General features: G+C 39.1%; 1 protein-coding gene across 3 annotated transcripts in view; it reads right to left on the bottom strand.

The window, feature by feature from the left end:
* SLIT2 (slit guidance ligand 2) overlaps window positions 1–13,307 on the bottom strand; it is a 464,358-nt gene that overhangs the window by 187,750 nt on the left and 263,301 nt on the right. For all 3 annotated transcript variants that reach the window (XM_059721607.1, XM_059721606.1, XM_059721608.1), the window contains exon 5: window positions 1,962–2,033. In XM_059721607.1, coding sequence (XP_059577590.1) covers window positions 1,962–2,033 — 72 coding nt within the window. The remainder of the gene's footprint in view (window positions 1–1,961; window positions 2,034–13,307) is intronic.

Raw genomic sequence — 13,307 nt, 5'->3', positions numbered from 1 at the left:
AAGTCACCACATCTTAAGAAAGAAGGACACCTTTCCTGCATAAAAGACATCTTTTCACAACAAAAGCAGAACTGTATGAAAGAAACAGATTTTAGAGAACTTGATCTCTGGGTGATATTAGAAGGTACAATTAAACCTTGTTAAAGACTCTTTCAAAAGTGTGGGATCACACATGTTCATGCTTAACCCTTAAGGCATCTTAAAGTCGGTCAATTTGACATGACAATTTTTTTGAGCTCTGTTAACCAGCTTGACTTGGCCTAATTTTTAATTGTTCAGGGGAGGTCAAATGCTCACTTCACAGGCCTCCATATCTGGGCAGGCACAGCTCCCAGGGGGACTATCTGTCCTGGACACCAATGCCCCCCCCCCCAATTTAGAGAGTAGAGCAGCAACTGATGAGCGGGGAAGAGGAGCTTCTAGGCTGCGGACGAAGGGGGAGCTGAGCAGGCCAAATGGGGGAAAGAGGAGAAGAGCTGCTGGGATGCTAGGGTGGGCAGAGACCACACACACAACACAACACACACTCACTGCACAACATACACCCACTTGAGTGGTGGTGGGGTGATTACATGGGTTCCCAACATGCACCTCTGGCTGCTTCCCAGTGCTGAGTGGGGTGGGAAGGGGAGTGTTCCCTGCATGTTCCTAGGCTCAGTACAGCCTTGCACAGGCAGGGTTGGTCACTCCTTCACTGCTCCCCCATGCCTTGGCTGTTGTGTTCCAGGAGGCTTCCAGCACTGCAGGAGGGACGGCTCTCAGCCATTCCCAGGTGGAAGCTCTTAGTTCCCCCAAAGTGACAGTGGCATCTAGGAAGCCTGAAAGGTAAGAAACCTTCCCCCCACTTCCATCCCGAGCTAACCCTATCCCTGGAAATCCTCCCTGCCCCTGAAGGACCCTCCCTGTTCCCAGAGTTTCCTCCTACCTTTTCCCCCTCCCCCTTCCTGGGGCTCTCCCTGCCCAGTGTTTCCCAGCTTGCTGCACACCTGTCACTGCCAGTGCTGTCCCAGGGAAGCAGGCAAGGAATGGGAACCTGCCTGCCCTTCCACCCAATGCTGGCTCCACTGCCACCTTCCAGGCTGAGCCATCCCAGAGAAAAGCGGTGGCATGTAGGTTCCCTTTCCCCTTCTGCTTCCCTGAAACAACTCTAGCAGCCCCTGGTGAGAAGGGAGCTGCTGGGGGTGGGTGGGGAGGGAGGGAAGAGGGACAGGTTAGCAGGGATCTGGGATGAGTGAGGCCCAGTTTGGTGCAGCAGGGTACTGGCAGGCCCAATCTGAGCCAGCAGGAATCCAGCCTGCGCACGTGGGAACTCTATGTTGGATACAGCCCACTCCAAGGACCTACACTGCCCTTAAAAGCAGGGGAGTGGAAAAGGCATAGAGTCAGTTTGGCAGCTCCCTGCCATCCCCCTGCTTGCCAGCCCTTTATGGCAGATCAGATCACTGCACCCTGGTATTAACCTTGAATGTACCACTGTTCACAGCGTGTGCTAACTTTAACACAACTAACATTCCTTAAAGTTAACATGTGTTAATTGTAACGTGTAACTATACCCTCTTTCTCTTTCTTTTAAAGCATTAAACAAAAGTCAGCTCCAAGAGCCCAGGCAGAATATTTTTTTACCAGGAAACAATGGTCTTCTTTGGCCACAGAAGACAGATCATGTTCAAATTTCTGAGCAAAGCAGTGGCCAGGACAGCAGACATTAAACCTAGTTTGTATAAGCAAAGGATTATACTGTCTTTTAGTCCTTACTCCTTTCTTAATCTCTTGGATTTGGTGGCAGACAATTCTATGATATTCAAATTATGTTAAAACAATTATAAAACTCTTTACTTTTAGGCAGAGACTTTCTAAACAACTGGTATAAAACGCATAAGAGGAAAATATCTGATACAATTGAAAGAAATAGTCTAGGTAAAACAGAAATAACAAATCACAGTTAATAGCAAAATACTTACAGATTTTTAATATCTACAGCTCCACGGAAAGCCTTTCTGGGAATTGCCTGAATCTGGTTTTCACTGAGGTCACTAGAAAAAAGAAAGCAGGGAAGAAACTTGAAAGTTTGTCATACATGCATTTTTTATCTGGATAAAAGAACTTTTGTAAAGGAATACCTTGTCAGGAAAGATTTCAGAATTAATTTCAACCACTCTCAGTCTACTATTTACTGAAAGACATTATAGTGTATGACTTGTAATTAACTACAAAAAAGAAAATACATTTCTCACGTTACTTGAATTGCATAAGCAATAAAAAATTTCCTCTAGAAAAGAATATATATTCCAAGTAATATGTAAGAAAATTATATCATGTTAATAGGGAGAGTCAAAGTCATTTTGTTTAATCTTAAACCCACTTACACAAGGCAGGTTCAAAAGTTTGATTCTAAATTATTATAGAGAAGACTGTAAGAAAAGAAGGTGATCATGCATAGAAATAACCCACCAGATCAGACTTGAGATCCATCTAGTCCTGATCTTTTCTAAGACAGTGGCTAGTACCAGATGCTTCAATAGAAGGTGTAAATACCTTGAAAGGCAGACATGGAGCAATCTCAGGCTTCATTAGATTTCAGCCTGATCCACAGGTTTTAACCCTGAAGCCTGAAATTAATATCCTTTCCAAAATGTGTTAGTATTATTATAAATGGCAACCCTTTTTGGAACTTTGCTACGTCTTTGGTCTCAGCCACATCCTGTGGCAATGGGCTCTAGAATTCTAAAGTGAAAATAAAGCAGGCAGCTGACAGAACGAGAAGACAGAGATTGGATAAGCAATGGAGATGGGAAAAACAAACATGAAACAAAAGGAAACTTACAAGTATTAGTTGTTTCTATAAAGACAGGTTAACTTTCACAGCCGTTCCTTTCCTGGTGTATATACTGTAACACAAGCTCAGACGCTCCCCCCCATCTTTTAATAAGGTTTTGAATAATTCCTATGACTTCTGCAAAGCCCCAAAATAGTGAGGCTAATGAAACCCCATACTATATGAGGTTTGTCTATCCACAGACAACGTTTACACTCGAGTAACTTGCTTTGAAAAACCCATTCCAAATTCATAGGTAGGAAATCCTATTTATCCAATTCACTGTTGGTTTAGGGAGAGGAGGAACTCATATTTTATTGCTATTTTTAAAATATATTTGGAACATCTAACCTAATTTCAATACCTTGCAAAGTAAATCTAAAAACAGACCTAGTTTAACTACTATTAAGAATGTGTGAAAAGACAGAGGACCTATGAACTGTAATTTATTTTTCAGAGCACTTAAGTAATCCTGAAAAGGGACTATGGCTGCACTGGTCTGATAGTAAATTCAATGGCAATGAATGAAATGGCAACCTTCAGCAGTTGTTACGGTAACTTGATTTAATAGCCTCCTCTAAATATTCTATTATAGCCATAAACAGGGAATATCTATATTTACATTTCTCTTTAATTGATGTATGCATTTTATTTGACCAAAAAGACTTCTACACAAAAAAGCAAGTTAGCAATGGAAATTCCTATCATGACAGACTATTTATATTAGCACAGGTATACAGATAACCAATAATAATAAACCATGGATACATACACCAAGGAGGCTGGCTCATGGATCATTAGTGCAAGCTCCAAATTTGCAGATGATATTAAATTATTCTGAATAGTCAAATCCCAATCTGACAGAGGAGAACTACAGAATGATCTCACTAAACTAAGCGGGTGGGCAAAAATGACACATGAACTTGAAGGTGCACAAATACAAGGTACTTCACATATGGGAAACTAACCTCAATTACCCATACACAATGCTGGGTTCTGACCTAGTTATTATGACTCAAGAGAAAGACCTGAGTCTTAGAGTCACTGCAGATAGTTTGCTGAAAACATCAGCTCAATATGCAGCAGTGACCAAAAACAGCTAATGAAATATTGGGCACCATTAAAAAACCATTGAAAACAAAAGGTCATGGGCACCATTGAAAACAAAAAGGTCATGCCACCATACAGAAATCCAAGGTATACCACCATCTTGAATACTGTATGCAATTCTGGCCTCCACATCTCAAAAAGGATGTAGTAGAATAAGAAGAGGTACAGAGAAGGTAAACCAAGATGATCAGGGATATAGATCACTTGCCATACCAGGAGACACTAAAAAGGCTAGGGTTCTTTGATGGTGGATGCCAGGGAGGATAAAACTCCTGATAAAACACATTCTTCTCCAGAAATATTACCCTGATAGTTCACATCAAAAGGCAATATACACCTTTGGAGCTATACTAACAATTCAAAGATGAACAAATGATACTACAGGAAGAGGAACTGACTGAACTAATTTTATACAATTATAATGAGAATAACCTAAGATATGCTAGTAAATTCTTGCCAAAGGGTGCAATGAAACAATATTCAAGCTGTATGAAGTTAAATTCAACTGATGTGTAGCAGATTCTATTTGCCCTCTGGGCCTTTCTCAGCTAATCTGTTAAAATTTTCTTTAGTAATTTCTAGAGACAGGATATAATGTACATTGTTAGGCCTGAAGTTGAGTGTCTTAGGTTTTGATCTGTTAAGACAGATACTCACATTAGTAAACCTTTGAGCTGTCAGTTAATCACAGTTAACTTACGTGATTAACACAAAAACAAATTAATGTTAATTTTTTTTTTAATTGCGTTAATTGCACACATTGTTTTGACCAGCACAGAGGACCAGTTCTGGACCAGCTGGAACCTGTGTGCACAGCCCTAACCCCAGGCCACAATGCACCTGCTCCAGACTCACCCGCTCATACTGAGCAGTGGCAGCTACTCCGCATAAGGGAAAAGTGGCCCGTCTCCCTCACTGCTGCTGGGCCCTTCTTGCTGCAGCCACACAAAGCCCATGCCCAGGCTTCCCTATGACTCCTCTACTCTGCTGTCACCCCTGCCTCTGGGCCATCCAAGGAGCAGGAGGGCAACCTGGGTATAGGCTCAGGGTGGCTGCAGCAAGATAAGTCTGGCAGAGGTCAGGGGCAGGAGCCACTTTTCCTTGGTGCTGAGCAGCAGTCTCTGCCTGGCTACTGCCGCTTCTCAACATGGGCAAGCGAGTCTAGAGCAGGCATGAGGCTGGCTGGGGTCAGGGCTGCTCGCACAGGTTCCAGTTGGTCTGCTCCGGCCAGGGAGAGTCTGGAGTGGGCGCAGAGCAGGTTGGGGTCGGGGCTGGGGCTGTGCACTGTTGGTGGTAGTTGGGAGGAGCCACAGGGTACACAGGCTCTGGGCTCTTGGGTCGGGGGTGCTGACTGTTGCTTAGCTGTGCAATTAAAATTGTGATTAATTGTGGCTATATTTTTTAATCTCACAATTAATTGTGATTAATTTTTTTAAGTTTGTCAGCCCTAAAATCTAGCTTTTTTTTTCTTCTTTTGCAAGGAAAGTCAGCTTGAATGAATAATTTTTATTTTAGTAAATATTCAAATCAAGTTATTTAAGCAGGAAACATTACAGCTCCTTTAAAATCAAGAGTACCAGTGGTACATGGTGTTATTTAATGTACATAATTCCCTTTTGAAACAAACTGAGTCATTCTGATTTACCCATGAAAATCAAATATTTGTAAAAAATATTCTAAAATATAACTTTATTTGTTTTCTTTTACCAAACCACCAAACAGCCACCAAAGTAACATGATACTTGACTAACTGAATTTATGACTGAAATACTTTTTGATTGCACTGTTTCATAAGTTGTTGGGAACGGTAAGAAAACAAGGTGGAAAATGTTAAGGGTCCTACAGCACAAAACATATGTTGTGTACGGTCTTATACATTATTATAACTTTATTGTTTTTATTTATTTGTTTCTTTGTTACTACTTCAGAGTATACTTGTGGCGTAGTGTGCTTCATACAAGTACCAATAAGACCTCACTTAAACAACCTACTATGAAATTTTTACTGAGAAATGGGGCAGAACTGATGAGTTTTTATTTCTAAGGATTACTGGGTTTGCAGTTTAGTTGTAGTGCTAGGTAGTTTTACAGTAGAATCTTGCTAACCTTTGCATTTCAGATCAGTGTAATATGCTCGTCTGTCCTCATATTAAAAAAAACCTGAAAAGATTTGTATATGTTATTGTTTCCTAGTGGTTCTAGAGATAAAGCCACTGTAGAACCTAATATTAATGAATCTGATATACTGCATCAGCTCTTAGCAAATGGAGCCAATGCTGCATTGCGGCTTTTTTATTACCCACCATGTATGGTTTCCAGTTGAATATCCTATTAACCTTATAAAGCAATGCTATTATTTTAATTATATAAATTGAAATAGAAACATATAATATCTGTACCATGCACTGTTAAGGTTGGATCAGTATTTTTGTGTGTGGCTAAAGCCATTATTCACTTCGAAGAAATAAGTCTTTGTAGATGGCAAACCTGCTTGTAAATTTAATTACCACTAATTTTATTTTTCTCCATGGTTTAACCTCCCTTAGTGTCTGACCAGTGATATCATAAATCTGTACTGCCATCCTCTACTTTGTAAAATACTGAGTAATGGAGAATGAGTAATGTTTCCTGATTTTAAAGGAAAAAGGAGAAATACTAAGACAGACAGGAAGCTCTGAAACCAATACTTATTACTTAATTCATTTATTTAGATATACAAAGACAAATAAAAAATCTATTCTATACCTTTTCTCCTTTAAAAATTATTTAAAAACAAAGTGACATATATGAACGATACTAAAGGTCTGCTTTATATCTTGCTGGTAAACAACAAATCAAACCTTGATGCCAACTGTTCTGTATGAAAAATACTGTACAACAACTAACATCAAATCACATTCTAGATTAGATTGTAACAGTAGTCCAGGAAATAGGTAAAATAAAGACCTTCCCTTAAATCATTTGATAAAAGAACCTAAAATATAAATATGACTGATAGACTAACAGGTGACAAAGAATGTCAGTGAAAGTCATAATGTGGTATGACACAATAAACAACAGCTGCTTTATACAAATTAAAAATATGTGAATTATGTGTTTCATAGATTCAGTATCATTTATTCAAAAGCTAATCAAAGTATTTGTATATTTATGGTTATTAAATTGCTCTGCACTTAATGATTAGGTAATGTTTGTTATTAGGAACCTCTTCTAGATTACCAAATTTCACATTTCATTTGTATCTTAAACCAATACAAAAACTTAAATCTGAGGGGAAAGCAGAGGCCTACTTCTTATACTGTTATTCCTAGTGGCAGCATATGAAACCCGAACCCAACAATCTGCCTTGTAAGATTTCCGTTTTCTGTTTACCCTGTATCTTCTATATGAGTAACTGTCCTCTCCTACGCCATTCTCTAGTGATTGCATCATATTGGATCCCTCTGAAGTTACAAAGGGATGTAACCATAATGGTTCTCTGTGTAGGATCTACAGTTTTTCCTCTCTGGTCGCAGATAGCTTTGGCTGGTAACCTTCAGAGAATGCTGCAAACTACCTCTCTTGTGACGACCACTGCAGAAATGGGTTTTTGAGAGGAAATACATCTATGGGCAGAATGAAATGGGAGGAACATTCTCTTGATAGTGTTTTTTTGATTCTTTGATTTGATTTGTTAACATTAGGTAGGGCAAAGCTCTTAGCTAGATATGCTCTGTGTTTTTTACCTTAGAAATCTAAATTATATATTGTTTTATGTTATATATTATTATTTTCTATGTAGTTATCCTTATTCATTTTGGATTCTTTTTATGACTAGTGAAAATATTTTTTTCAGACTAAATTTTAATGCTCTAGTTTCTATACATTCACGGCCCCATAAAACAAGAAAATTCTTTCTCCTAACTGCACAGTTCCAATAATGGAAGGAGGCTAGTCTAAAAGCCTTTTTACTGCTATTCAGTCATTCTTTACCTACACCCAATTTTATTGCATTAGAGTAACACATATATATTTTAAAAGATGATGACGATTGTTTTCAGGACTATACAGTGAGATACAAAGCATTAAGGGTAGAGAAACTATTAAAGGTACTGTATAAATGCAGGGAGAACAGGCAGAATAGACATTTGCTCTAAAATTAACAGCTCAGGTGAAGTGAATCCATTAAAGTGTATTTGGAGTTCAAATTTCTATCAAGTTATACTGCATCATAACATGGGTTTAATACACAACTGTTAATATATTAGTCTACGTTGTGATCCTCTCCACTACGTTGTCCCTTGGCTTTATATGGTTACTATAATACAAATCTCAGCATAATCTATTCATGGTGTTCTCTCATACCCAAACAGATTCACATGCCCTATTATTTCAAGTCCTAGTAATCTGGCATGTGTACAGATCAATTAAAACAAACACAAAGGAAATAAATGTTTAACAACCCACCTGCAGATATGTAATAAGATCCTATCAGTCTAGTTCTAAAAAAATGGCCAGTCTTTCTCTGACTATGAAATATACGGTTTTCTACATTATTCACACTTTAATTATTAGTGTATCTTCAATCTCAGAAATATCCAGTAGAAGTGTTCTTAGTAGTAATTGAGATACTTAGGAGCAATGGAAAGGTGTGAATTGCTCTGAACAATGTTCAGGTGATATATCTCAGAACACAAGCATTTATCACATTTGCCAATGTTAAATAAATTATTATACAAATAGTTAAGCATCCTACATGTATGAATACAAAACTTAAGTTATCACCAGTGTTCATAGGTTATGATTTTCCTATGAGGATTAAATAACATCTCAAACACCCCTTACATATTATTTTTCTGTGGCAGAATATATCAATAACATGCTCAAGATCAGAAAGCAGCTCAAACGAAGCATCTGTGGCAGATTACAGATCGATTCCTTGTGCTCTTGGGTCTGCCACTGATTTTCCAGAGAAACAGGTGCTGTGGGTGGAAGATATCTTATCCATTCCAGGGCTAATGCATAACAAAACCATAACTATTATAGTGCTTTACCCAGTTGATTTTTTTAATATTACACATGACGGAGCTATTCAAAATAACATCAACACCTGTTAGCAACCTTTTTTTCACCGTAATATTCAGCTCGAATTTACCTCAGTTTTGTCTCCTTTCACTTTTAATTATGCTCCCTTTCCTTATTGTAAAATTCCCTTTATTTTTTTTTTTTTTATAGTTAAACTCTTGAGATATTTGTGAGCCACTTGGAAATCTATACTTTAACACAACTAATGGGCTCCTCAATGCAAGTAGCAACCTATCATTACTTTAATAGTAAAGTTTTGTATTATTCTTCTTGGATCCCAAGGCAAAATATGAACAAACATGGAACATGGAAAGATGAGGCCCTGAACTATATTAGCTTACTATCTATCACCTACCTGTCATCATAGTTTACCATGGTTTACTAGTTTCTCTTACCCTATAATGAGTAATTGTAATAATATTTCTAGTTTTGCTACAGCAACCAAGTGGCCACTATATTCTTACATAACATAATGCCAATTAGGGTTGTATTTCTAGGTCTTGAAGTTTTTATAATCTGCAAAGAATGGAAATACTAAAGTAACTTCAATCCTTCCTCATTTTTACAGGATTATACATTTTGTAATATAAAAAAACCAAAACTGTACAATCTTAGTAGTGGCATGAAAGTCAACCCACTAGCCTCAGAATCAATCTTACTCTGCAATGTCTCCAAAAATGCATTTAAATCAATTCTTTCCCAAAGGGGTGGCATAAACATAGGCTTACAGAAAGTGTACTATGTTATCATTTGAAGATAATTAGCTAACCAAATTTACCATTCACTGTTCAGGTTGCTTGTGTCCTAGCATGACAAATTTTAATTGGGGCGGGGAAGCTTATTAAGACCACACATACACTATTTGGTTCTTAGGAATTATTTTTTGGAAAGACAAGTAGCCTTTATTAGTCTGCTTCTTTACTACGTTGCTATGTAATCCTCTTGATTTAGGACAGTAAGAAAAAAATAGAAATAACTACAATGTAGCTATTAACTGCCTGACAGAGAAATGGACCACCCACAATTTGGAAAGCAAAGAATTACAATACTACTTCAAACTTTGGCTTCAATGTAATCCTTTTTCAGGAAAAAAGTCCTTGAAAAAAAAAACCCTTGAAACTCTCAAGAATAAAAAAAAAAGAAATGAGACATATTTTTTTGACTTCCATGGATAAAGTCACATTGGCCAAGTTGATAGACATAGTTGAGTGACATTTACTGACTGCTGGTTGTCAAGCATTTGTAATGGAAGTGCAGTTCCGTTAATGATTTGTGAGATAACAGCACAGCTGTGAAGTGTGAAGACATTGTTGACCTCTAACCCCAGCTGGAGCTTCCATACTAGGAGATGACTTTTAAGCATATGGACAGAAACCTTTCATTAAGTGTTTCACAGAGCATAATTTACTCCAACTAACATACTGTATATTTCACATATCTCTGTTTTGATACAGTATTTCTTTTAAAAAATGCTATTGAGGATATTTTTGAGACACAAAGTTATATGCTTTTTTTTTTTTTTTTTTTGGAAAGCATGTAAGCATGTAATTATTAGTCTGTATGCCTTTCCAAATTCAAGTAGTTTCTCAAATCTTCATTGCATTCAATTTTTTTTTTTCTTTGGTGAAAGGGGTCTTGTAAACTGCATTTACTGTTTAAGATTACTAACCTAATAAACCTGAAGTTGCAACACATTTTCTCCCCCGCTATGTACAAAATCTGAAACTTCATGTACTTATATTATAACCAACCAAAATCCATATAGACTAACAGTACTATTTAAAACTCTAACACAAAAATGCAAAACAGAAGCATTTCCCTCACCAGTCACTGAAATTGAGTGTAAGAAGAAAGTGTCTTGTCCACCTGACTCACGAAGGAGCTCATAAAGCAGCAAATAATGTTTTGCAGGATACCTTAGTCAATCACCGGATGGTAGGATATGATCCTGCCAATCTTAACTGCTCCTAGCCTCATCCATTTAAGCCGTCAAGCTCCAAGAATCAAAAGGATTCTAAATCTACGTATCAGTAGGAGGTCAAATGATGCAGACCCCATCATGGCAAGAACACACATTCTGTTAGGGAAACAAAAGGATCCTCTCTGTATTTTTTTTCTCCTCACTTCTGAATATTTCATCTAGTCATACATATTTTAAACTGAGATGGTTTTGTAGGAGAAGTAGCAGCAAGAGTAGTAATAATAAATAAATATATGCATGGGTATTCATAACATTTATTCTGTATAGTGAAATTATTTGTTTAGCTGAAGGTGAGAAATCAAGGTAAAAATTAAAAGGAAAGGTTTAAAAAAATAATTATAATTATTTCATACAATGCCATAAAGTATGATTTCATTGTGTTGGTCCATCAAGGATTCTAGAATCTTTCTGAACATTCTGATTCAATCTGCCTCAAGTAAGTGGCTGTGGTGTCTTATTTTTGCAGTCCCATTACATGAAATATTTTAAAAATATATCACAAGTTATTGATTTTAAAAAGGAAATAGACAATACGATGCTATGTGACCTTTCATTTCTGGCAAACTGCACAGTAAATGTGCCCATAAGTTGAAAATGTTACCTGATTTGCTTTTGTGGTTGTCAAATGATAAGGCTTGGTACAGACACTCAAAAAGTCCAAGGCAGATTTGAACTAACTTATGCGGGTTTCTTGAAACAGACTAGATTAGTTTGGGTGGGACACAAAAGCTGCCTTCACTGGCCAAGGCCAACATATTGGGGGCACTCCTGTATGCCTCCCAGCATGCCAGAGACTGCCAACCACAGTGGACTGCAGCCAAGTGGCAGGCCACCTTTGATTGGCTGCTGGGCACACTCCCCCTAACCCACTTCCAGAAGAGCCCCACACTAGGCTACCATGACATGCTGGGCAGCCTGGCCAGCTGCAGTGGTGGCTGGGGGTCGGGGTGTCATGGTGACCTACTCTGGAGCTGTCCTGGAAGTGTTTTGTGGGGAGTGTGGCTGGCAGTTAATCAAGCATGACCCAGCCACTCCATAGAAGGGAGGTTTGGGCTCCTTGGAGCTCCAACAAGCATCAGGAGCCCAGCATCAGGCACCCAGCACAATTAAAGGAATCACGCTTGCAGGAATCATGCTGGGCACCTGCTGCCACCACCTGCAATTCACTGGAGCTCTGAGGGGCCCAATCCTTCCTTCTGCAGAGCCCCACTATAGATGCTGCCTTCCCCACCTCCCTGTGGCTGACAGCTCACCACAGGCAAGAAGCAGGGCTGGGGACAGCAGCTTTGCTGGTTGGCTCAGTGACAGCCTGTTGCAGGGCCCAGTGTGTGCTCATCCAGAGCAGTGGAGCCTGGCCGAGTTCCAGGAGGCCTCCCTGAGAGGGGGAGGCTAGCAGGATCCCACAAAGGTGTCCTAACATGAACTGACAGAGAACCTGGTACAGAGGTTCGATAGACCAGTCTAGCTTAAACTGATTTAAGTCTGATACCTCATCAAGCCAGGTCTATCTTAGACTGGGTTCTGCCATATTTAAAACAGTCTATGCAACCTGAGCTTCTGTACTCCTACAGGTGTAAATTGGTTTCTGTTCACTTATACTGGTTATATGTCATGTCTGTACCTGGCTTCAGAATGTGTGAGGCAACACACATTACTTACCAGGAGATGTATCCATTGGTACTTGAAAAATCCATTATTACTATAATCTAAAACAAAAATTTTAACAAGAGTTGGCAGCATCCAAAACATCTCCAATAATTAATATTGTTTCACATGCTTGCAGCACAGAGCTTTGAAATGGGAACTGCAAGCACTTAAAGCATTTGATTGAAAAGTTATCTGGTATGTCATCTACTCTTGCGCTATAACCTATAGGTGCGGACACAAGTGACATTTTTTGCCTGATCTGACCCCTGAAAGTGCTTTACAGCTGTGACTAAAAACAAGTGCACAACTGTAGAGTACTTTGAAAGGGCCCAATCCCATGACAAACTAAACCCTCATTGCATGAGAATTCAGATGAAGATGTTCAAAAACAGAAAGCCTTCAGTAACTTGTGTCTGTGTGCACTGGGAGCAGGGCTGGGTTGATGAGATCAGCCCTGCTCCTAGTGCTGTCTTTAGAATGGGAGTGGGGAAAGGCAGTGGAGGAAGTTCAGTCTGAGGTTTTTTTAGCTGGCTCTGGAGTGTGGGGCAGAGGATCCAATCCACCCACTCCATCCTCCGGCACCAGCTGGGCAACCTGCAGAATGAGCTCCCTTTGCTCCCTTTCCCCCCCTCCCATACTTGAACAATGCCAGGAACAGGGCTCAGCTGCGTCAGCTCAGCCCTACTCCCAG

The sequence above is a fragment of the Alligator mississippiensis genome, chromosome 2 (assembly GCF_030867095.1).
Source record: "Alligator mississippiensis isolate rAllMis1 chromosome 2, rAllMis1, whole genome shotgun sequence".
Taxonomy (NCBI): domain Eukaryota; kingdom Metazoa; phylum Chordata; order Crocodylia; family Alligatoridae; genus Alligator; species Alligator mississippiensis.
Note: the sequence above shows the minus strand (reverse complement) of the source record. Positions and strands in the feature narration are given on the sequence as shown.